The 24,107-nt window shown below is 46.1% G+C and overlaps 1 protein-coding gene and 1 non-coding gene across 2 annotated transcripts in view; one reads left to right on the top strand and one right to left on the bottom strand.

Moving 5' to 3' along the window:
- Positions 1-24,107, top strand: part of SGSM1 (small G protein signaling modulator 1) — a 78,759-nt gene that overhangs the window by 34,598 nt on the left and 20,054 nt on the right. Inside the window, exons 11-17 of the mRNA XM_026447490.1 lie at positions 1,454-1,599; positions 4,027-4,155; positions 9,830-10,012; positions 11,616-11,684; positions 14,360-14,947; positions 19,810-19,934; positions 22,984-23,066. Of these exons, the coding sequence (XP_026303275.1) occupies positions 1,454-1,599; positions 4,027-4,155; positions 9,830-10,012; positions 11,616-11,684; positions 14,360-14,947; positions 19,810-19,934; positions 22,984-23,066 (1,323 nt within the window). The remainder of the gene's footprint in view (positions 1-1,453; positions 1,600-4,026; positions 4,156-9,829; positions 10,013-11,615; positions 11,685-14,359; positions 14,948-19,809; positions 19,935-22,983; positions 23,067-24,107) is intronic.
- Positions 19,123-19,193, bottom strand: LOC111522042. The gene has a single exon (XR_002725136.1). It is a non-coding gene; the product is annotated as a small nucleolar RNA SNORD56 (small nucleolar RNA).

Raw genomic sequence — 24,107 nt, 5'->3', positions numbered from 1 at the left:
AGGCCAAGGCGGGCGGATCACCTGAGGTCAGGAGTTCGAGATCAGCTGGGCTAACATGGTGAAACCCCATCTCTACTAAACATACAAAAAAATTAGCCAGGTGTGGTGGTGCACGTCTGCAGTCTCTGCTACTCGGGAGGCTGAGGCAGGAGCATCGCTTCAACCCGAGAGGCGGAGGTTGCAGTGAGTCAAGATCACACCATTGCACTCCAGCCTGGGCGACAGAGCCAGACTCCGTCTCAAAAAAAAAAAAAAAAAAAAAGAAGATGGAGATAATAGTAGTAACTAATTTCTAGGGTTGTGGGGAGAATGGGATGAGTTAAGTTATGCAACTCTGGGAACAGCTCCTTGCCATGCAGTGTGTGTTGTGTAAGTGTTAGCTATTATATCATCGTCATCATCCTCCTCCTCCTCACCAGTCCACTCTCTACCTCCAGGAAAACTACTTTTTTAGATTCCATTATAAGTAAGAACATATGATATTTGTCTTTCTGTGCCTCGCGTTTTTTGCTTAACATAACCTCCAGTTCCATCCATGTTACTGCACATGACAGGATTTCATTCTTTTTATGGCTGAATAATATTCCATTGCATTAATATACCACGGTTTCTTTATCCATTCATTCACTGATGGACACTTAGGTTCATTCTGTATCTCGGCTATTGTGAATGGTGCTGCAGTAAACATGGGGGTGCAGATATCTCTTTGATTTCCTTTCTTTTGGATAAATACTTATTCAGCTCCAATTTGAACAGGAGTTGTCCATGTTTCACATTCTCTTTCTTGCTGTATGGATTAGAGGCAGACAGAGGCACAGCAAGCCCACAGAGTCACTGGCCACCTTCCTTTCTGTCCCTTCTCTGCCTCTAGCCTATGAATTAAATGCTTTGGCTTAGAGCAGAGAAGGGTGCCATCACCCTGACTGAGGCTGAGGAAGGTGATAAGACTTCCCTATGGTTATAGAGCTATTTAGCAGTCCAGCCAGCAAGTGCATCAGGCTCCATCTTCCTTGTCTGGAAAGGGGGACGTTGACGAGAATTCACTGAGTCATGGTGTTTAGTAAGAACAGGAGTGGGCCAGGTGCAGTGGTTTGTGCTTGTAATCCCAGCACTTCGGGAGGCTGAAGCAGGAGGATCACTTGAGTCCAGGAGTTCGAGGCCAGCCTGGGCAAGATGGTGAAACCTCGTCTCTACAAAAAATAAAAAATTAGACAGACATGCTGGCACGTGCCTCCGGTCCCAGCTACTCAGGAGGCTGTGGTGAAAGGATCGCATCAGCCAGGGAGGTTGAGGCTGCAGTGAGCTGTGATAATAATAAATAATAGAGCAAGACCCTGTCTCAAAACAAAATTTTTTAAAAATGGGGGGTGGGACAGCATTTGGGAGGCCCCATGAGACAAGGTGAGGGGCTTCAGGTGGTGGATGATGACACTTGCTCTCCCTCCCTCAATAGGGCTGGCCTACTGCAGACACCTGTCCACCGTGAGGACCCACCTGTCAGCCCTGGTCAATCACATGATCGTGTCTCCAGACTTGCCCTGCGATGCTGGACAGGGACTGACAGCCGGGATCTGGGAGCAGTACCTTCAGGACAGCACAGTAAGGCATAGCCAGGCTTGGTCTGCAGTGATGCAGAGGCTCCAGGGGGTCATCTTATTATCTGACAAATAAGCCCAGGACTTGAGCTGATGTGCTTGGATTCTGCATATGCAAATTAGAGTTCCCCTTCTCTTCTTGAGAGTTCCAAGACCTACAGCTCACTTCTGCCCATGAGTTGGGAGATTGAATGGGAGATAAAACATATGCTCACCTGGAAGGAGTAAAGAACAAATTGGTCTGTAAGCATTTATTATTAAGCATCGGCTGGGCCGGGCACGGTGGCTCATGCCTGTAATCCCAGCACTTTGGGAGGCTGAGGCAGGTGGATCACTTGAGGTCAGGAGTTTGAGACCGGCCTGGCCAACACGGTAAAACCCCATCTCTACTAAAAATACAAAAATGAGCTTGCCATTATGGTTGAGTACACCTAAGACTAAAATGAAATAGGCTTCTAATATTGGAATGTGAATAGGTGAGAGGGAACAGGCCCCGGGGCCCTTCAGGGCAGCCTTCCCACCGCGCATGTGCAGTTAGGACCTGCTGGCCCCGCAGCTTGACTCATTGTAACTGCAAAACCTTTGCCTGAAAATGAAATTTTAGAAAGAAAACAGACGAACTCTACCCCACAATGCATCACATACCTGCTAAAGTCATCCTAGTGTGCACAAAAGATATTAGTGTATGATGTAGCAGCTAGAATTTTTCACTTTGGATTAATTTGTTTTAAGTAATTTTTTTTTTTTTTTTTTGAGATGGAGTTTTGCACTTGTTGCCCAGGCTGGAGTGCAATGGCACAATCTTGGCTCACCGCAACCTCCCCTTCCTGGGTTGAAGCAATTCTTCTGCCTCAGCCTCCCAAGTAGCTGGGATTACAGGCATGTGCCATCATGCTCGGTATTTTAAGTAGAGACGGGGTTTCTCCATGTTGGTCAGGCTGGTCTCAAACTCCCAACCTCAGGTAGTCTGCCCGCCTCAGCCTCCCAAAGTGCTGGGATTACAGGGGTGAGCCACTGCACCCAGCCAAGAAATTTTCCTAGAGCTGAGTCAAGATTAATAATTGCCAGATAATATTTTCAAATAAGCACACAGCAAAAATGGGCTGAAAATTAATTAAAATATTAGTTCATGATAGCCTGCTATCCAGCCTGGGCAACAAGAGCAAAAGTCCATCTCAAAAAAAAAAAAAAAAAAATGATTTAAAGCAAATTAATCCAAAGTGAACAATTCTACATATGTTTTACAACTTATTTTTTTTTTCCACTTAACGATACACATTGAACATCTTTTTGTTTTGTTTTGTTTTGTTTTGAGACTGAGTCTCACTCTGTCACCTAGGCTGGAGTGTAGTGGCGCGATCTCGGCTCACTGCAAGCTCCACTTCCCAGGTTCAAGCGATTCTTCTGCCTAAGCCTTCCAAGTAGTTGGGCACCACTACACCCAGCTAATTTTTGTATTTCTAGAGACGGGGTTTCACCATATTGGCCAGGCTGGTCTGGAACTCCTAGCCTCGTGATCTGCCCGCCTCGGTCTCCCAAAGTGCTGGGATTATAGGCGTGAGCCACCGCACCTAGCTGAACACCTTTTTATATGGGTTCCCATAGATGTATCCCTTGCTCTTTTACATCTCTGTGTTGCGTACCCGTGTAGGGACACATGTTCACCCATTGATGGGCAGCTGGAGAGTTGCCTGGGTTTGACTGTTTCATACGATGCCACGACAAATATCCAAGTACCTATGACTTTGCTTATTCACGCCAGGATATCTGAGGGCTAGGTCGAAGAAGCAGGACTGCTGGACCACAGAAGTAGATCATAGAAGTAGATCATACCCCCAGGTAGATCATGGAAGTAGATCATAATGATACAGTTAGGGCGTTGCCAATTAGTATTCTAGAAGGATAGGTGCACGGGAGTTGAGGAATATTGGTGAGAAGATAGCTCAGGGTGGCCAGGTGTGGTGGCTCACACCTGTAATCCCAGCACTTTGGGAGGCCAAGGAGGGCGGATCATGTGAGGTCAGGGGTTCGAGACCAACCTGGCCAACATGGTGAAACCCCATCTCTACTAAAAGTACAAAAATTAGCTGGATGTGGTGGCAAATACTGGTAATCCCAGCTCCTCGGGAGGCTGAGGCAGGAGAATCACTTGAACCCGGGAGGCGGAGGTTGCAGTGAGCCAAGATCACACCACTGCACTCCAGCCTGGGTGACAGAGCGACTCTGTCTCAAAAAAATAAGATAGCTCAGGGTGACTGGGTGCAGTGGCTCACACCTGTAATCCCAGCACTTTGGGAGGCTGAGGCAGGCAGATCACTGGAGGTCAGGAGTTCAAGACCAATCTGGCCAACATGGTGAAACTCCATCTCTACTAAAGCCACCCCCTGGTTTTCTGTTGACCAAACTCTTTGCTCCTCCCCACCCACCACAGAGTTACGAGGAGCGGGAGCTGCTGCGCCTCATCTACTACGGGGGCATCCAGCCTGAGATCCGCAAGGCCGTGTGGCCCTTCCTCCTGGGCCACTACCAGTTCGGGATGACGGAAACAGAAAGGAAAGAGGTTGGTTACCTGCCAGGCACTGGGGTCTTTCGCAACAAAAGGAGCCAGATACTGTGGGGCTGGGGAGCTCTGGTTTCATGCTGGACGAAGGAAGGGGAGGGAGATACGGGAAAGATGGGAACCTGAAGGCAGCGCTGTCCAATGGAAGCACAACACAAGCCACATATGCAATTTTTAGGTTTTTAAATTTTGGACTAAGTGTAGATTCACACGTAGTTGTGAGAAATTAATGCAGAGAAATATCGTGCGTCTTTTACCTAATTTTTTTCTGATGGTAACATCTTGCAAAACTGTAAGGTAGTAAAATATCAGAACCAGAGTATTGACATGGTATAATGTACTCATCTTAATCAGATTTTCCCAGTTTTACTTGTACTCATTTGTGTGTGTGTGTGTGTGTGTGTGTTTTGTCCTACAGTTTTCTCACATGTGTAGATCTGTGTCCATCACCACAGCCCACATGCAGAACATTTTTGATGCTGTAAGGAACCCCACGTTGTCCTTTTATAGCCAGACTCACCTCCCCCATACCCACACCCTGGCCCCAGTCCCTGGCAACCACTAATAATATATTCTTCATTTCTATAATTTTATCATTTCAAGAATATTATATAAATGGAATGATACAGTGTGTAACGTTTTGGGATTGACTTTTTTTCACTCAGCATAGAACCTCATCCAAGTCATTGAGAGTATCAAGAGTGAATTCCTTTTGATGGCTGAGTAGTATTCCACGATAGGCTGTAGCACCTGTTGCTAGGCAGCTGAGTTGTTTCTAGTTTTTTGACTATTACAAATCAAGCTGTCATGAACATTCATGTACAGTTTTTGTATGAGCATAAATTGTCATTTCTCTGGGATAAATGAGTAAGAATGTAATTGCTGGGTCATATAGTGGTTGCATGTTCAGTTTTATATGTTTATATGAAACTGACAAACTTTCACTGTAGCACTTGCCTTTAGTCCCAGCAAGAGGTTCGCTTGAGCTCAGGAGTTCTAGTGCAGCCTGGGCAACATGGGGAGACCCTGTCTCTAAGGGGAGAAAAAAACTTTCACACCTCTGCAGTGGCTATACTGTTTTCTGTGTCCACCAGCAAAATAGGAGTGATCCACACTTGCATCTTGACCAGAGTTTTGTCTTGTCACTATGTTTTATTTCAGCCACCTGACATGGATAATTGATATCTCATTGTTTTTAATTTGCACTTCCCAAACGGCTAGTGAAGTTGAAGGTCTTTTCATGTGTTTATTTGCCATTGTGTATCTTCTCTGGTGAAATGTCTGCTAACGTCTTTTGCCCACCTTCTAATTGGATTGTTTGGTTTTTTTCCTGTGGAGTTGGAGAGTCCTTTATATACTCTGATAACAGTCCTTTGTTCAGATATGTGATTGGCAAATATTTCCTCCCAGTCTGTAACTTTTCATCTTGTAAGCAGGGTCTTCTGCAAAACAAATCTTTAAATTTTTAATGAAACTCAGTTTATCAGTTTTTCCTTTTGTGAATTATGCTTTTGGTGTCAAGTCTAAGAAAATTTTGCCTAGCCCTAGGTCCTGAAGATCTTCTCCTACGATTTATCCTAAAAATTTTCTATTTTACATTTGACATAAAATCTTTTGAGTTTTATATATATATATATATACAGTGTGGCATTTAGGTCAAAGTTCATTTTTCGCTTTTGAGTCTTCAGTTGCTCCAGCATCATTTGTTGAAAAGATGTCCTTCCTCCATTGAATTGCTCTTGCACTGTTCAAAAACAGTTGGGGCTGGCTGTGGTGGCTCACGCCTGTAATCCCAGCACTTTGGGAGGCTGAGGCCGGTGGATCACCTGAGGTCAGGAATTCAAGACCAGCCTGACCAACATAGCGAAACCCCATCTCTACTAAAAATACAAAAAAAAAAAAAAAAAAATCAGCTGGGCAGTGTGGCGGGCGCCTGTAGTCCCAGCTACTCAGGAGGCTGAGGCAGGAGAATTGCTTGAACCTGGGAGGTGGAGGTTGCAGTGAGCTGAAGTCACGCCACTGCACTGCAGCCTGGGTAATAGAGAAAGACTCCGTCTCAAAAAAACAAAACGACAAAAAAACAGTTGGGAACATACTTGTAGGTCTGTTTCTGGGTTATCCCTTCTGTTCTGGTGATCTGTGAATCTATCCTTCTGCCAGTACCACTCTGTCTTGATTATTATAACACATGTGTAATTTTAAATGTTTTCATATTCTCTTTTTTTTTTTTTTTTTTTGAGGTAGAGTCTCTGTCTGTCAGAGTCTTGCTCTGTCGCCCAGGCTGGAGTGCAGTGGTGCAATCTTGGTTCACTGCAACCTCCGCCTCCTGGGTTCAAGTGATTGTCCTGCTTCAGCCTCCCAAGTAGCTGGGATTACAGGTGCCCACCACCACGCCCAGCTACTTTTAGTATTTTTAGTAGAGACAGAGTTTCACCATGTTGGCCAGGCTGGCCCCGAACTGCTGACCTCGTTATCCGCCCACCTCGGCCTCCGAAAATGCTGGAATTATAGGCATGAGCCACCGCACCTGGCCTTAAATGGATTTTTGACTTAAGATGTTTTCAACTTATGATGCATTTATTGGGACATAACTCCATCATAAGTCAAGAAGCATCTATAATTATAAGTTCACAAGAAGCTGCAAACATAGTAACAGAGGTCCCTGGTACCCATCACCCAGCTTTCCCCAGTGGTAACAGTTTATGTAACTAAAGTACACTGTCAAAAGCGGAGCGTTAACACTGACACAATACAAGTAGCTAGACTACAGGCCTTACTAGAATGTCACCAGATTTTGCATCTGCTTGCGTTTTTTTTTTTTTTTTTTTGAGACGGAGGCTCGCTCTGTTGCCCAGGCTGGAGTGCAGTGGTGCGACCTCAGCTCACTGCAACTTCCGTCTCCTGGGTTCATTCAAGCGATTCTCCTGCCTCAGCCTCCCAAGTAGCTGGTACTACAGGCGCCTGCCACCATGCCCGGCTAGGTTTTTTTTGCATTTTTAGTAGAGGTGGGGTTTCCCTAGGTTGGCCAGGCTGGTCTTGAACTCCTGACCTTGTGATCCACCCACCTGGGACTCCCAAAGTGCTGGGATTACAGGAGTGAGCCAACCGCACCCAGCCTAAAATCTGGTGGTATTTTACACTCTATATTCTTGTATCGCTTGTACTGTTATTTACTTAGCATTTGTCTTTAAATGGACTCACTTAAGATTTATACAACTTACTTTAAAAGATATTTTATATCCCTGCCGTAAACAGGAAGCCAGTATAACTGACCATGAATAGAAGGAAACTATAAAAATAGAGTAAGACTAAATGGTGCAATTCTGTTCTAAGTAGATATTATAGCCTGCCTAAGGCCTGCCCTCTCTTTGTTAAAAAGGGAGATTATGTTTGGGAGGCCAAGGCAAGAGGATTGCTTGAGGCCAGGAGTTTAAGACCAGCCTGAAGCAACATGGCGTGACCCCCATCTCTACAAAAAATTTAAAAGCTAGCTGGGTGTGGTAGCATGTGCTTATAGTCCTAGCTACTCAGGAGACTGAGATGGGAGGATTGCTTGAGCCCAAAAGTTGGAGGCTGCAGTGAGCTATGATTGCACCACTGCACTTCAGCCTGGGTGACAAAGTAAGACCCTATCTTAAAAAAATAAATAAATAAAGGATGGAGGGGAGATTATAAAGTATCGAGAAGTGTGGGAAGCACAGGAGCACCAGACTGGCCCTTTCTCCCTGGAGTAATCAGAAAAGTTGAAGGAGTGTTGAAAGCAGAAAGTTTCTGTAGTTCTGTGTTATAAGGACCCATGCCAGTGAAATGTCTGTTCATCTCAGTACTTGTGTGAGGCCCCTCCACACTTCACCCATGCTTGATGGCTTCCTGGGCAGTCAGTAACTGATAACTCTGACGTGCAGAGCCCCGTGCTCAGAGCTGGGGAACGCAGAAGCGCATTAGGTGAGGTCCATCCCAGTTTTGTGGGGGTTGTGGCGGTCCCTGGTGGCATTGAGGCAACCCCAAGGACTGCAGGAGCACATGGGAAGCACCTAGGCCGGGCAGGTGGGAAAGCGGTCAGAGAAGACTCCTGGAGAAGCTGGTTGTTCCTATATTATCAGAAGGAATTGCTTTTCAGGCCAAGGGGGTGAAGAAGGGAAGAGAAGACAGCACAGGCGGAGGTCTGGAGGGGAGACCAGCACGGCGTGGTGTGTGTCCGCGTGGGTTTAGAGAGGGGCAGGAAGGGCATGGTGGGCGTGAGTTGCTGAGACATCCAGGACTAGGATGGTGGAGGCAGCAGTGAGAGGGGAGGCTGGAGAGGAAACAAGGATCATGACTGCTAAGTGGTACATGAATCGGAGGGGCCCGGCTGCAACAGAGACCTGGATGGAGGCTGCTGGGGCCATGCATTAGGTGAAAGTGGTGTAACCCTGGCCTAGGATGGCAGTGGGAATTGGGAGGTGGGTAGGGCTTGGAGGAGTATCAGGGAGGTGGGCAGGAGGGAGCGGCTCAGGCGAGGCCCTTGGGCAGGATGGACCCTGAGTCCCCCTCCCGAAGTCCTGAGTAACCATAGGAGAGGGTCGAGCTCCCCACCCTCTCTTTTCCCCTCCTGCCTCTCCTTACCTAGGTCAGCCTATCTGTCCCCATGGTGCCCAGAAGTCTGGCATACGCAGAGCCTGTTACCTGGGCTGTGTCACTCAGGGACAGTGGAAGCTCCCCACCTCTTGGTTGAATCCCGCAAGGAAAAAGCTGGAAATCTGTGGCCCTTCCTTAAGGCCAATGTGCTGTAAGGAAAGGAAGAGGGTTGGTTTTATTCGTATTGTATCCTCAGCACCTGTAGCCCGTGTGGGGCACATGGGAGGACATCAGGTCATGCATTGATTGAGTGGATGGGTGGAGGAAGGTCAGCATCTTGCTTATCTTGTATTCCATATGGCTAGTGGTGCCTGGCATGTAATAGGTACTTATCGAATTAAATGAATGAGTGAATGAATGGATGAATGAATGAGGAAAGAGAGAGGGAAGGTAGTAAAGAATGAAACAGTCTTCTTACTTTTGGCCGGGCGCGGTGGCTTACACCTGTAATCCAGCACTTACGGAGGCTGAGGGGGCCAGATCATGAGGTCAAGAGGTCAAGACCATCCTGGCCAACATGGTGAAACCCCGTCTCTACTAAAAAAAAAAAAATACAAAAATTAGCTGGGCATGGTGGCACATGCCTGTAGTCCCAGCTACGTGGGAGGCTGAGTCAGGAGAATCCCTTGAATCTGGGAGGCTGCAGTGAGTTGAGATCGCGCCACTGCGTTCCAGCCTGGTGACAGAGCAATACTCTGTCTCAAAAAATAGAAAAAGAAAAAAAGAAAGGAAAAAGGCAACAGTCTTCTCACTTTTATATCCCCAGGGCCTGTGTATTGTCTAGCACATAGTAGGGACTCAATAGTTGAAATGTATATATGTATACATGAATGAATAAAGGAAGGAAGGAAATAAAGAAAGAAGTAGCCTTGCTCCCTCTGTGTCTTCAGAGCCTAACCAGTGCTAGGAGTAGCATAGTAGGTGCTCAGTTAATACGTGCTGGATGTTAACTGCATGAATGTTGGATGAGTCAGAGCCACTTTCTTCCAGGTTTCTCTGGCCCTCCCCATGGGCCCCTTTGTTGACACCTCGGGTGACATTGCATCTGCCCTGGCAGGTGGACGAGCAGATTCATGCCTGCTATGCACAGACCATGGCCGAGTGGCTGGGCTGCGAGGCGATCGTGCGGCAGAGGGAGCGGGAGTCCCATGCAGCCGCCCTGGCCAAATGCTCATCTGGGGCCAGCCTGGACAGCCACCTGCATCGGATGTTGCATAGGGACTCAACCATCAGCAATGAGGTAATGGGCGGCTAGCCTCGGGGAGCGTGGGGACTGGGGAAGGTCAGGGTCTGCTTCACTGGGCTGTTCTAAGAGTGGTGAAGGCTGGGTATCTGGGGCCTAGTGATAGTCTCACCCCTGGCTTTTTCTTTAAGAGTGTGGGGTGACTTTGGAATCAAACTGAGTTCAAACTCTAGTCCCACCATTTAGTAGTTCTAGGGTTCCCTACCAGTAACTTTTCTTCTGGGCCTCAGTTTTCTGCATCTGTAAAAGGGGAATAATCAGGTGTAGAGGAGGTTTGTGTAGAGTCCAAACAAGATGATGTATATAAAGTGCCTGGCACACTGCCTGACTTTCATTGATTCAACAAATGCTTATTGAGTATCTACTATGTGCAGGTACTATCAGGAATATCCTGGGATATCAGGAATGTTCTAGTGACCCAGACAGACTGGTCTGTCTTCCCAGAACCTCCAGTTTAATAGCCCAAAGTAGGAGCTCGGAAAAAAATTAATTCTTGGCTAGGGGTGGTGGCTCACTCCTGTAATCCCAGTACTTTGGGAGGCCAAAGCAGGTGGATCACCTGAGGTCAGGAGTTCGAGACCAGCCTTGGGCAACATGGTGAAACCCCATCTCTGCTAAAAATACAAAAAAATTAGCCAAGCGTCTGTAATTCCAGCTACTTGGGAGGCCGAGGCAGGAGAATCACTTAAACCCGGGAGGCGGAGGTTACAGTGAGCCGAGATTGCGTCACTGCACTCCAGCCTGGGCAACAAGTGTGAAACTCCCTCTCAAAAAAAAAGTTAATTCTCTTCACCAGTGATTGTATCAGTCATCAATTGCCATAATAACAGTATGTAACAAACAACCACCAAAAATCAGTGACTTCCAACAGTCAGCGTTTATTTTTGCTCACAACTCTGTGGGTCAGCTGGGAACTTCTGTTCTTAACGGGGCTGGGTGAGGCTTATTCCAGCACTGGCTGTCCGTAGCTGGTCAACTAAAACATTTGTTTATCTTGGTTGGGCTCTCTTATTTGTCTGGGGTGACTCAGCTGTGCTCCATGTGCCTCACTGCCCAGCAAGTGAACCTGGACATGCTCTCACAGTGAAAGCAGATGCCACAGAGAGAAAGCAGAAATGCACAAGGGTGTTCTAAGCCTCTGCTGAATCAAGTTTGTTAACATCCCATTGACAAAAGCAAACAACACAGCCACATCTAGTGTTAGAGTAGGCAAGGACTGTAAGTTTATAGGGCAGAAGCATGTATACAGGGATCAGGTTAAAAAAATGTGGAACCATTAATAGAACCAGTTACTCTGTGAGTTGAACTGAAATATTAGCCAGAAGTCTCAATTACAGAGCAGTTAAAGGCAGGGTGCTCTAGTTGCAGAGGTGAGAGGTGGGAACCCAGAGGTCAAAGTGGTCTCTGAAGAGGCTCCAGGAAGCAGGGAGTGGTCCCCCTTTTCATTTTACAGCTGGGAAACTGATGCTCTGAGGGAGGACTTGTGCAAGTTAGGAATAGAGATGAAACAAGACTTCCTGGCTCCCAACCCAGCAGTCCTTCCTGCTCTGGGCCAGGGTGCAGCCTCACCCTCCCTCCCTCCCACTCTTTCTTCTCCCAGTCCTCCCAGAGCTGCAGTTCCGGCCACCAGAACATCCGCCTGCACAGCGACTCCAGCAGCAGCACACAGGTGACCTTGTGGAGGCCCCGCCCCCTCCCACCCACGCCTCTCCCTTCCGCCTGGGGTCATGGGGATTGGGTGTCCGTCATCTGTAGGTCACTTTTTGCTTTACTTGTTTTAGCTTTTTATATTAGCATTAAACATTTTTGTTTGTTTGTTTTTTGGTTTTGTTTTAGTAATGCAAGAAATATATGGATCTATCACCCCTGCAAAAAACTAAAACATTGCAGAGAAAGTCAAAGTCTGTTTTGATCATCCTTAATCTCTGCCTGCCCTCCTTTGAAATAACACCGCTATCATCAGTTTGCTGTGTTCCTTTCAAAACCTTCTGCATGCCTGTACATACACAGAAATATGTAGATAATCTATAGCAATGTTTGGTAGTTTTTTAAAAAATGTGTACTTAAGTGCCATCATATATGTTGTTCAACAACTTTCCATTTCAGTCAGTGAAAAGAGATGACTCAATCTCACTCCGTTTTTAAAGAAAAATGCTGGCTTGGCACAGTAGTTCACACTTGTAATCCCAGCACTTTGGGAGGCCAGGGTAGGCAGATAGCTTAAGCCCAGGAGCTCAAGACCAGTCTGGGCAACATGGCAAACCCTGTCTCTACAAAAAATACAAAAAAAAAATTAGTTGGGCATGGTGGTGCGTGCCTGTAGTCCCAGCTACTCTGGAGACTAAGCTGGGAGAATCACCAGGGCCCAGGAGGTTGAGGCTGCAGTGAGCCATGAGCACGCCACCGCACCCCAGCCTGCGCGACAGACTGAGATCCTGTCTCACACACACGCACACACAAAGCCAAGTGCTAAAACATGCACAGTGTGTTGTCACCTTTTATGTAAGAAGAGGCAATATTAATATCTGTATATATTTGCCTCCATTTTGGAGAACAGTGTAAGGAGAAACCAGAAACGAATCAGAATGGTTACCAAGAGAGGAGGGGGCAGAGACAAGTTACATTTCCTTGAATATGCCTTGTTTCCTAATTTTGATTTTGGAGTTTAAAAAAACCTGTGGTTTTGGCTCTGAAGCTAGGTAAATTTTTTACATAATTTAAATCAATTGAATCAAAAAGAAATTTTTAAAAACACAGAAACACATGAAGCTAACCATAAATCAAGTTGGTGACATAAACACACAGGGAAGAAATATTTCAAGTGACTTTGGAAAATGATCTTTAACTGCGTACCCTTGATATGACCTAAGGACACAAAGAATCACCAAAAAAATCTCTAAAATGTGTTCTGGAGATTTTTTTCATAGTATTTCATGTATATCTGACTTTAAAAATTGATTCATAATAGTCAACCACATGGTATAAAAGTAATAGGGGGTTTTTTTGTTTCTTTTTTTTGTTTGTTTTTTGCCTTTTCCATGTGTTAACTAATTTTTTGAATGAAAAAAATTATGTATATATGAGGCTGGGTGTGGTGGCTCACACCTGTAATCCCAGCACTTTGGGAGGCTGAGGCAGGTGAATAACCTGAGATCAGCAGTTCAAGACCAGCCTGGCCAACATGGTGGAACCCTGACTCTACTAAAAATACAAAAACTAGCTGGGCATGGTGGCACTTGCCTGTAATCCCAGCTACTTGGGAGGCTGAGCAGGAGAATCACTTGAATCCAGGAGGCAGAGGTTGCAGTGAGCCAAGATCATGCCACTTCACTCCAGCCTGGGCAACAGAGCAAGATTGCATCTTAAATAAATACATACATACATAAAAATAAAATTATGTACACATGGTAAAAGTCTATATGACGAAAAGCTATTGTCTCACCTTATTTTGATTCCCCAGTATCCCCTTCTTAGAGTCAACTGCAGGTGGGGCACGGTGGCTCACACCTGTAATGCCAACACTTTGGGAGGCCGAGGTGGGCGGATCATCTGAGGTCAGGAGTTCGAGACCAGCCTGGCCAACATGGTGAAAGCCCGTCTCTACTAAAAATACAAAAATCAGCCAGGTGTGGTGGTGGGCACCTGTAATCCCAGCTACTTGTGAGGCTGAGGCAGGAGAATCGCTTGAACCGGGGAGGCGAAGGTTGCAGTGAGTCGAGATTGTGCTGCTGCACTCCAGCCTGGGCGACAAGAGAGAAACTCCATCTCAAAAAACAAAACCAAACAGACTCAACTGCATTACTTTCTTGTTTCTTTCTGGGTTATTCTATGCATAGAATACATTTTTATTGTTGTTTGAGACAGGGCCTCACTCCCATCACCCAGGCTGGAGTGCAGTGGCATGATCACAGCTCACTGAAGCCTTGACTCACTGGGCTCAGGTGATTCTCCCACCTCAGCCCCCCAAGTAGCTGAGACCACATGTGTGCACCACCATACCAGGCTAATTTTTTGTATTTTTTGCAGAGACTGGGTTTCACCATGTTGCCCAGGCTGGTGTCGAACTCCTGGGTTCAAGCAGTCTGCCTGCCTCGGCCTCCCAAAGTGCTGGGATTGCAGGCGTGATCCACCATGCCCAGCCTAGACCACTTTCTTATTGGTCACAAATGAGAGCATATATTACACCTTACTTTGCCTCACTCTTTTCACTGACTGTATGGTATTCCACTGCATGCTTGATCCATATTTAAGCCGATCACCTGTTGTTGGATATTTAGGTTGCTGCTGTAAGTAGTGCTGCAGTGGACATGCTGGTCCATCTGTTTTTGTGCACTTTGTCCTCAGGTGTTTGAGTCTGTGGATGAGGTGGAGCAGGTGGAGGCTGAAGGCAGATTGGAGGAGAAACAGCCCAAGATCCCCAATGGGAACCTGGTGAATGGCACTTGTTCCCCAGACTCGGGTCATCCTTCCTCCCATAACTTCTCCTCGGGCCTCTCAGAGCACTCGGAGCCCAGTCTGAGCACAGAAGACAGTGTCTTGGATGCCCAGCGGAACACTCCCCCGGTGCTGCGACCTAGGGATGGCAGTGTGGATGACAGGCAGAGCAGCGAGGCCACCACATCCCAGGATGAGGCTCCCCGGGAGGAGCTGGCCGTGCAGGACAGCCTGGAGAGCGACCTCCTGGCCAACGAGAGCATGGACGAGTTCATGTCCATCACGGGCAGCCTGGACGTGGCCCTGCCTGAAAAGGACGATGTCGTGATGGAGGGCTGGAGGAGCAGCGAGGCAGAGAAACGTGGCCAGGCAGACAGCGAGGACAACCTCTCGGAGGAGCCTGAGATGGAAAGTCTCTTCCCTGCCCTGGCTTCTCTGGCTGTGACTACTTCTGCCAACGAGGTGTCCCCTGTGTCTTCAAGCGGCGTCACCTACTCTGTAAGTTACCAGGACCCTCCGTTCCATTTCCTTCTTTCCAGCTGCAGGAGGGTGAGATGTACTACAAGCCCGTTATCCAGAATGACCCCAGAGTCAGACCTCTGGTTCGTTGCATTTTTTCCATCATGGAGGATTCACTGTAGAAACCCATTTGGGAGAGAAGATAATATAGTATTTTAAAACGGGGGCCGGGCACGGTGGCTCACACCTGTAATCCCAGCACTTTGGGAGGCTGAGATGGGCGGATCACGAGGTCAGGAGATTGAGACCATCCTGACTAACACAGTGAAACCCCATCTCCACTAAAAATACAAAAAATTAGCTGGGCGTGGTGACGGGTGCCTGTAGTCCCAGCTACTCGGGAGGCTGAGGCAGGAGAATGGGGTGAACCCGGGAGGCGGAGCTTGCAGTGAGCCGAGATCATGCCACTGCACACCAGCCTGGGCGACAGAGTGAGTCTCTTCCTCCGAAAAAAAAAAAAGACAGAAAGAAAAGGCCGGGCGCGGTGGCTCAAGCCTGTAATCCCAGCACTTTGGGAGGCCGAGATGGGCACATCACGAGGTCAGGAGATCGAGACCATCCTGGCTAACATGGTGAAACCCCGTCTCTACTAAAAAAATACAAAAAAACTAGCCGGGCATGGTGGCAGGCGCCTGTAGTCCCAGCTACTCGGGAGGCTGAGGCAGGAGAATGGCGTAAATCCGGGAGGCGGAGCTTGCAGTGAGCTGAGATCCGGCTACTGCACTCCAGCCTGGGTGATAGAGCGAGACTCCGTCTCAAAAAAAAATAAAGAAAGAAAAAAAGAAGAAAAAAGGCAGGCTTTGTCGTCAACAGCCCTGGGTTCAAATCCCAGCTTCAGCAAGTCATTTTATTCTTCTGAGCCTGAGTTTTTCTATGTGTGTCTTACTTCTCTTCCTGAGTTGTTTTCAAAATGAATGAGTTAAAGTCCTGTGTGCCTGGCACATAGTAAGCACTCAATCAACAGCAGCCTTGGTCATGAGCATCGTGATTTAGAGTTAGGTCCAATACCCTGTAAATATTCAAGTTTGGTTTCTTACCAGAAAGCCCAAGCCAAAGGCCATCAACTGAAAGGGAGGGTCATATTTATGATTATTTTTTAAAGAACTTGTTATTTCTTTCAAAGATAGGCAAGCCCATAAAGAGTGAAACACAGAAAAGGCTGGATATAAAACCCAGAAGATACCTGCCCCATCTCACCCTATTTAACCCTCCACAGAGACAATCATTTTACTTATTCTGCCCAAATTATTTGGTGTTTGCCCCCAGGTCTTTTACACACTGGCATTGCTGCTTCTTGATCTCTTTTTCTTTCAGTTTCAGACATTTTCTAGTGACTTCCCACTATGAAAGAGGATGGTTCAGTTCCCATTTCCTCCCAACTTCCAGCTCTCACCACACGTGACACCTTCTCATCCCTGTCCTTCTAATATAGTTATATAATGATTTAGTTAAATGTGTACAGTATTGGCCGGGTGCAGTGGCTCACGCCTGTAATCCCAGCACTTTGGGAGGCCGAGACGGGCGGATCACGAGGTCAGGAGATCAAGACCGTCCTGACTAACACGGTGAAACCCCGTCTCTACTAAAAATACAAAAAATTAACTGGGGATGGTGGTAGGCGCCTGTAGTCCCAGCTACTCAGGAGGCTGAAGCAGGAGAATGGTGTGAACCCGGGAGGCGGAGCTTGCAGTGAGCCGAGATCATGCCACTGTACTCCAGCCTGGGCAACACAGCGAGACTCTGTCTCGGAAAAAAAAAAAAAAAAAAGTTGTGTACAGTGTTATAATATCTTATGCATCTACTGTAAATGTCAGTGCTTGCATTATTTTAACAGAGTAGTATGTAAGCCGTGTAGTAAACTGTCCTAATTTTTGTCTTTCCTGTAAAAATTTTGTTTTTCCTAGATGTGTTTTCATTTTCCTGTTTTCTTTTTCTTAGTTTGCTGTATATTTAAAGTCAGTTCACCCCCAGAAGTCTTTGCCACTTTCCTAAATCTATTTTCAAACATTCAAACATATCAGGTTTTTCATTTATTCTGTGTGTCCAAGGACTTCTCCCCAAAAGCCTACTGGCGCCCTCTACTCCACTGCAGCTGATGTGTCGTTATCATTCACGGTCTTCCTCCTGATCTTGAGCTTTCTTTTGTGTCACTCACGTTTTCTCTTTCTTAGTCTACTCTCTTACTTAGATGAAGCACGTACCTCAGTGACTTCCACATTTTTTGCTTTTTTTTTTTTTTTTTTTTTTTTAGATTGAGACAGAATCTCACTCTGTCTCCCAGGCTGGAGTGCAGTGGCGCCATCTCGGCTCACTGCAACCTATGACCCCCGAGTTCACGCCATTCTCTTGCCTCAGCCTCCCAAGTAGCTGGGACTACAGGCACCCGCCACTATGCCCAGCTAATTTTTCTGTATTTTTAGTAAAGATAGGGTTTCACCGGGTTAGCCAGGATGGTCTCGATCTCCTGACCTCATGATCTGCCTGTCTGGGCCTCCCAAAGTGCTGGGTGGGACTACAGGCATGAGCCACCGTGCTTGGCTTGCTTCTCTTTTTTAATCATTTCTTTGTCCTTCTGTGCTGAATTCTGGATCGTTTCTTCAGATGTCCTTTCAATTGAGTAATTCTCTCTTCCAGAATGTTTTATTTTCTGTCACCTGTCTCTAGTATTTAATATATTTTTTAACATTTTATTTGACCTTTCTTCAAATATACTATAAAATGACCTACTTGATTATTTTATATAGTCTCTTGCTCTTTTTTTTTTTTTTTTTAGACAGTCTCCTTCTGTCGCGTCGGTTGGAGGGCAGTGGCGCAATCATGGCTCACTGCAGCCTTCACCTCCTGGACTCAAGCAATCCTTCCTCCCATCTCAGCCCCACAAGTAGCTGGGACTACAGAGATGTACCATCACACCTGGCTAATTTTTTTATTTTTATTTTTTTTCTGAGACAGAGTCTCGCTCTGTCGCCCAGGCTGGAGTGCAGTGGCGCGATCTCGGCTCACTGCAAGCTCCACCTCCTGGGTTCACGCCATTCTCCTGCCTCAGCCTCCCAAGCAGCTGGGACTACAGGCGACCGCCACCTCGCCCGGCTAGTTTTTTGTATTTTTAGTAAAGATGGGGTTTCACCGCGTTAGCCACATGGTCTCGATCTGACCTTGTGATCCACACCCATCTTGGCCTACCGAAGTGCTGGGATTACAGGCATGAGCCGCCGCGCGCGACCATTTTTTGTATTTTTTATAGAGATAGGGTTTTGCCATGTTGCTCAGGCTGGTCTTGAACTGGCTTCAAGTGATCTACCTGCTGTGACCTCCCAGAGTGTTGGGGTGACAGGCATGAACCAGTGCACCCCAGCTTTTGTTCTTACTGTTAACCTCTTCTATTATTTATTTATTTATTTATATATTTATATATTTATTTTTGAGACAGAGTTTCTCTCTTGTTGCCCAAGCTGGAGTGCAATGGCATGATCTCGGCTCACTGTAACCTCCGCCTCCCGGGTTCAAGCGATTCTCCTGCCTCAGCCTCCCGAGTAGCTGGGATTACAAGCGCACATGCATGCCCGGCTAATTTTGTGTTTTTAGTAGAAATGGGTTTTCACCATGTTGGTCAGGCTGGTCTCGAACTCTCAACCTCAAGTGATCCGCCCACCTCGGCCTCCCGAAGTGCTGGGATTACCGGCGTGAGCCATGGCTCCCTGCCTTATTTCATTAAATACAGTAAACATACTTATTTTATGATCTGTTTCTGATACCTCTAACAACTGAGGCCCTGATGGCTCTGATTCTGTTGTCTTATATTTATGCCGACCGTCACTCTGGGCACCTTCTTTCCCTGAGTGTTTTGTGATTTTTTGAACACAAGCTCGTATTTCTTGGGATATTATCTGCTGCACTATTTAAGACCCAGGTGGAAGGTAGATTCCACAAGAGAGGGGTATTCTTTTGCTTCTTTCTAGTACTAGGGAAATAACAAATTTGAGATGACAACTACATTCTCTGATCTTTCAGACCACCCACGTAATGGGAGTTTGGGTTATAAACTGCATGAGTTACAAACGTGAGTTGTGGCTCTTAATTATCCAGGGAGATAACGTTTATATTTAATTTAATAACTATAATCAAGGTACAAGCAGTCAGGTATTGTTGCTGTTTCACTCAGACCCGAAGTGTCAACATTCGTGAGGTGAACTACTGTGGATGAAAAATATTGCTGTCACTGTGGACAGGCAATTGTTTTCAGATCCCAAAATATTAGTGAGTTTTTCTAGTTTTTCCTTTCTGAGAGTGTGACTCTTTGGGGTCCTACCTTCCTGTGAGAAGGTCTCTTATTAGATCTTCAACTTGGGTGGGAGAGCATAAAACAATTAAATCTAAGTTTAAATTTTCCCACTTTACTAGCTTTCCTTAAGGCAAAGGCCAGCTTTAGTGTTTTCTCACATTTCTGGGTTAGTTTTTGGTCCCTAAATGTTTCTTATTTTCTTGCCGTATCATTGAGCCATTTTCAAATGAAGGTAATTGTTCAAGCAGCCAGGCTGGTTCATTACCAGAATTTGACCTCTGTTCAGTTCTTCATTCTCCTTGTCCAGCTTTCAGCAGGGAGAGGTTCACTTCCAGCTATAGCTGTAACTCTCTGAAGGAGAATGTTCATCCTGCAAATTAAAGACACCCTCCCAGAAAACAAAAACAAAATCAAACACCTGGCTGGTCCAGGTAGGAGATGTATTTTCAGTGACAACAGGAGAGGTTTAGGAGGAGGAGATAGGATTGCTGCCTCCCAGTGGGGATTCAGATGTCATTTTTCATCTCTCCCCCCTACCCTCCGCCCCGGTGGCCTATAGCCAGAGCTGCTGGACCTGTACACGGTGAACCTACACCGCATCGAGAAGGATGTGCAGAGGTGTGACCGCAACTACTGGTACTTCACTCCCGCCAACTTGGAGAAGCTGCGTAACATCATGTGCAGGTGGCTGGGGGCAGCGAGGGGATCTAGGGGATGGGGAGGGGGGATGGGTGAAATGGGAGACATAGGGGACCCACCTAGAAGTTATTTCAGCTTCTGAAGCTGGCATCGTACTCACCTGGAATCTTACTTAGCACACAGTGACAATTTAACAACAATAATATAGAACATTTATTAAGCACTTACTGTATACCAGCCACTGTCCTGAGGCCTATACTATCATCGCTCACTTATTCCTCAACCCTACGAGGTATTAACCCCTTTTATAGGTGACGATGTGGAGGCTCCACGAAGAGCCTCATTGCTGAGTGGGCATCGGGCAGTGGCTGAGCAGAAACTCATAGCCACGCCTCTCTGGCTGTAGAATCTGTTCTTCTTCTGTTTTTCTTGAAGCCAAGATCTAAGACTGTTTATTACTGTTCACTAAAAATATATTATTCCTGTAATCCCAGCGCTTTGGGAAGCTGACGTGGGAGGATCACTTGAGGCCACTTGAGTTCTTCACAGACTTCAAAAAAGTAGAGACTGGCCTGGCAACATAGTGAGACCCTGTCACTACAAAATAATTTTTTTTAACTTAACATTTAGCTGGACATAGTGGTATGCACTTGTGGTCCTAGATGCTTGGGAGGTGGAGGCAGGAGGGTAGCTTGAGCCCAGAGGTTAGAGGGTTGCAGTGAGCTATGATTGCATCATTGTACTCCAGCCTGGGTGACAGAGTGAGACCCCATCTCTTGAAAAGTAATAAAAATAATAAAAAATTATTATTGGTATTTCTTAAAATATGAAAGTAACCCATGCTTGTTCAAAATCTATGTCACTGACAACTCTAATCCCAGCACTTTGGGAGGCCAAGGCGGGAGAATCGCTTGAGGCCAAGAGTTTGAGACCAGTCTGGGCAACATAACAAGATCCCATCTCTACAAAAATTAGCCAGGCATGATGGTGTGCACCTATAGTCATAGCTACTTTGGGAAGCTGAGGCAGCAGGATGGCTTGAACCTGGGAGGTTGAGGCAGCAATGAACTGTGATCGCACCACTGCACTCCAGTCTGGGCAACAGAATGACACCCTGTCTCAAAACAAAACAAAAACCTAAATCAAAGAAATTAGAAATTTGTAAGATAGAAAGAAACTTCTCCCTTCATCTCTGCCCATCAGGGCCACTCACCCAGAATGAATGACTACTAACAATTTAGTAATATACAATTGATTATATATTGTATAACATAATATGAATGTACTTTTTTTTTTTTTATGGAGATGGAATCTCGCTCTGTGGCCCAGGATGGAGTGCGGTGGTGAGATCTCAGCTCACTGCAACCTCTGCCTCCTGGGTTCAAGCGATTCTCCTACCTCAGCCTCCTGAGTAGCTGGGATTATAGGCGCAGGCTGCCAGACCCAGCTAATTTTTTGCACTGGAATAGAGATGGGGTTTCACCATGTTGCCCAGGCTGGTCTTGAACTCCTGAGCTCAGGCAATCCACCTGCCTTGGCCTCTCAAGTGCTAGGATTACAGGCATGAGCCATCGCACCCAGCCTGAATGTACATTTTTTTAAATGTTTTAAACTGTGATATAGTCTGATAAGTGTTACATTAAAATGAAAAAAATGCTGGGAAGAAGTAAAAATGAACTGACTTCAGGGAGAAGTCACGGAAGACTTCACAGAAATGGTGACCTTTTGAGATGGATTTTGACAAAGTTAAGAAAACTAAAGAAACCATAGGCCAGACATGGCAGCTCACACGTGTAATCCCAGCACTTTGGGAGGTTGAGGCGGGCGGATCACCTGAGGTCAGGAGTTCAAGACTAGCCTGGCCAACATGGCGAAACCCTGTCTCTACTAAAAATACAAAAATTAGCCAGGCGTGGCAGCACGCGCCTGTAATCCCAGCTACTTGGGAGGCTGAGGCAGGAGAATCGCTTGAACCAGGGAAGTGGAGGTTGCAGTGAGCTGAGATTGTGCCATTGCACTCCAGTGTGGGCAATGAGAGTGAAACTCTGTCTTAAAAAAAAAAGGAAAGCTAACGAAATCATTTCACATAGAGGCTAAGATCATATATCCTTGAGTAAGGCCTCCTAGGTTCAAGTACTGCCTCTGCCACTTATTAGGTGTATGATTTGGGGCATGTCATTTACCTGTCTGTGCTTCAGTCCCCTCATCTGTGAAATGGGATAATGGTCCATGTTTCACATGACTATTTTGAAAATAGTGGGTTGAGGGGCCAGGAGCGATGGCTCATGCCTGTAATCCCAGCACTTTGGGAGGCCGAGACGGGCAGATCACGAGGTCAGGAGATCGAGACCATCCTGGCTAACACAGTAAAACCCCATCTCTACTAAAAATACAAAAAAAAAAAAAAAAAGCTGGGCATGGGGACAGGCGCCTGTAGTCCCAGCTACTTGGGAGGCTGAGGCAGGAGAATGGCGTGAACCCTGGCGGCGGAGCTTGCAGTGAGCAGAGATCACGCTACTGCACTCCAGCCTGGGCAACAGAGCGAAACTCCATCTCAAAAAAAAAAAAAAGAAAAGAAAAGAAAAGAAAATAGTGGGTTGAGTATACAGTAAGTGCTCAGTAAATATAAGCTGTTACTAGTAAGGGACAGATTAGAATTCCTGACAAAGGGAGCTGTAGGGCAAAGATGCAGAAACATAAATTTGTGATCTTTTTGTGCAAAGTGATTACGTCAGTGTAGCTGGAGAGGAGGACAGTGTGGAAACGATGTTTGAGGCTGTGAAGATGCGTTGGGAGGAGGCCATTACTCCTTGTACCCCCAGTAAAGGAGTTTGGATAATATCCCATCAGACAGCAGGGTGCTTGTGCAAGTTTTGAGCCTGAAGGGGCCTCCTGAGTTGGCGTTTGGGGAGGTCATTCTGGTAGCTGCACATAGGATGTTTAAAGAGAGACACTGGGAACAGGGATGCAGGCAGGAGGCTGAGGGGACAGGTCCAGGTGAGGGAATGGGGACCGAAGCGGGAGGAGCGGAAGTTGGAGTGGGTTGGAGAGGCAGGCCGTGGCTGCCATAATTGGCCCCTTGTGTCTCTTCTAGCTACATCTGGCAGCACATTGAGATCGGCTATGTCCAGGGCATGTGTGATCTTCTGGCTCCTCTGCTGGTCATTCTGGATGATGGTGAGTGTGTCTTTACTGCCCCAGGGGCGCATTTCTTTTCCACTGCATGGCAGAGGGGTTAATCTCACTTTGTGACTCTGTGGAATGTGGCTCCAGCCAGGTGCTCCGAAGGCCTGTCTGGTGAACACATCAGTATCCTAGTGAAATAAAAAGTCCTTATATTCCATGGTGCCCAATACTCAACACCCAGATAGGCCTTTGCTAGCCAGTGATTGTATGAATGTGAATGAGAACAAACAAACAAATAAAAATGAAAAACCCAGACAGTTTCACCGGTGAGTTCTATGAAACATTTAAAGAAGAATTAACGCCAATTCTTCACGAGCTCTTCAAAAACGTAGAAAAGGAAGGAATGCTTCTTCACTCATCCAATAAAGCCAGACCTCGTATGAGGACTGGGTGTCTCACTGGCAACCAGATACCAGTAACAGACAAAGACATAACAAGAAAACTACAGACCAATATCCTTTATGAATACAAATGCAGAAATCCGCAACAAAATACCAATAAACGTAATTCACCAAGATATAAAAAAAATGATACACTATGACCAACTAGGGGTTATCTCCAGAATGCAAGGGTGGTTTGACATGCAAAAATCAATCAATTTAATTCACCACATTACTAAAATAAAGGGAAAAACCCACACAGTCATATCAATTGACACAGAAAAACACAAGAAAATCCAACACCGTCTCATAATAAAAACATTCAACAAACTAGGAATAGAAGGGAACTAAACACGATAGAGGGCATCTATGAAAACCTCACAAATATCGTCAGACTCAGTGGTGAAAATCTGAACACTTCCTGTCTAAGAGCAGGAACAGGACAAGTATGTCTACTTTTGCCACCATAGGTTCTAGCCAGGGCAATTAAGAAAGACAAAGAAATAAAAATATTTCAGATTGGAAAGAAAGTAAAACTATCTGTGTTCACAGATGTGATTTTGCATATAGAAGATCTTAAGGAATAAAAAAATTAGAACTGATAAACAAGTTTATCAAGTTTGCAGGATACAAGATCAATAAACAGAAGTCT

The sequence above is a fragment of the Piliocolobus tephrosceles genome, chromosome 19 (genome assembly GCF_002776525.5).
Source record: "Piliocolobus tephrosceles isolate RC106 chromosome 19, ASM277652v3, whole genome shotgun sequence".
In the NCBI taxonomy this organism is placed as follows: domain Eukaryota; kingdom Metazoa; phylum Chordata; class Mammalia; order Primates; family Cercopithecidae; genus Piliocolobus; species Piliocolobus tephrosceles.
The sequence above is the reverse complement of the archived record's forward strand: the minus strand, read 5'-3'. Positions and strand labels throughout refer to the sequence as shown.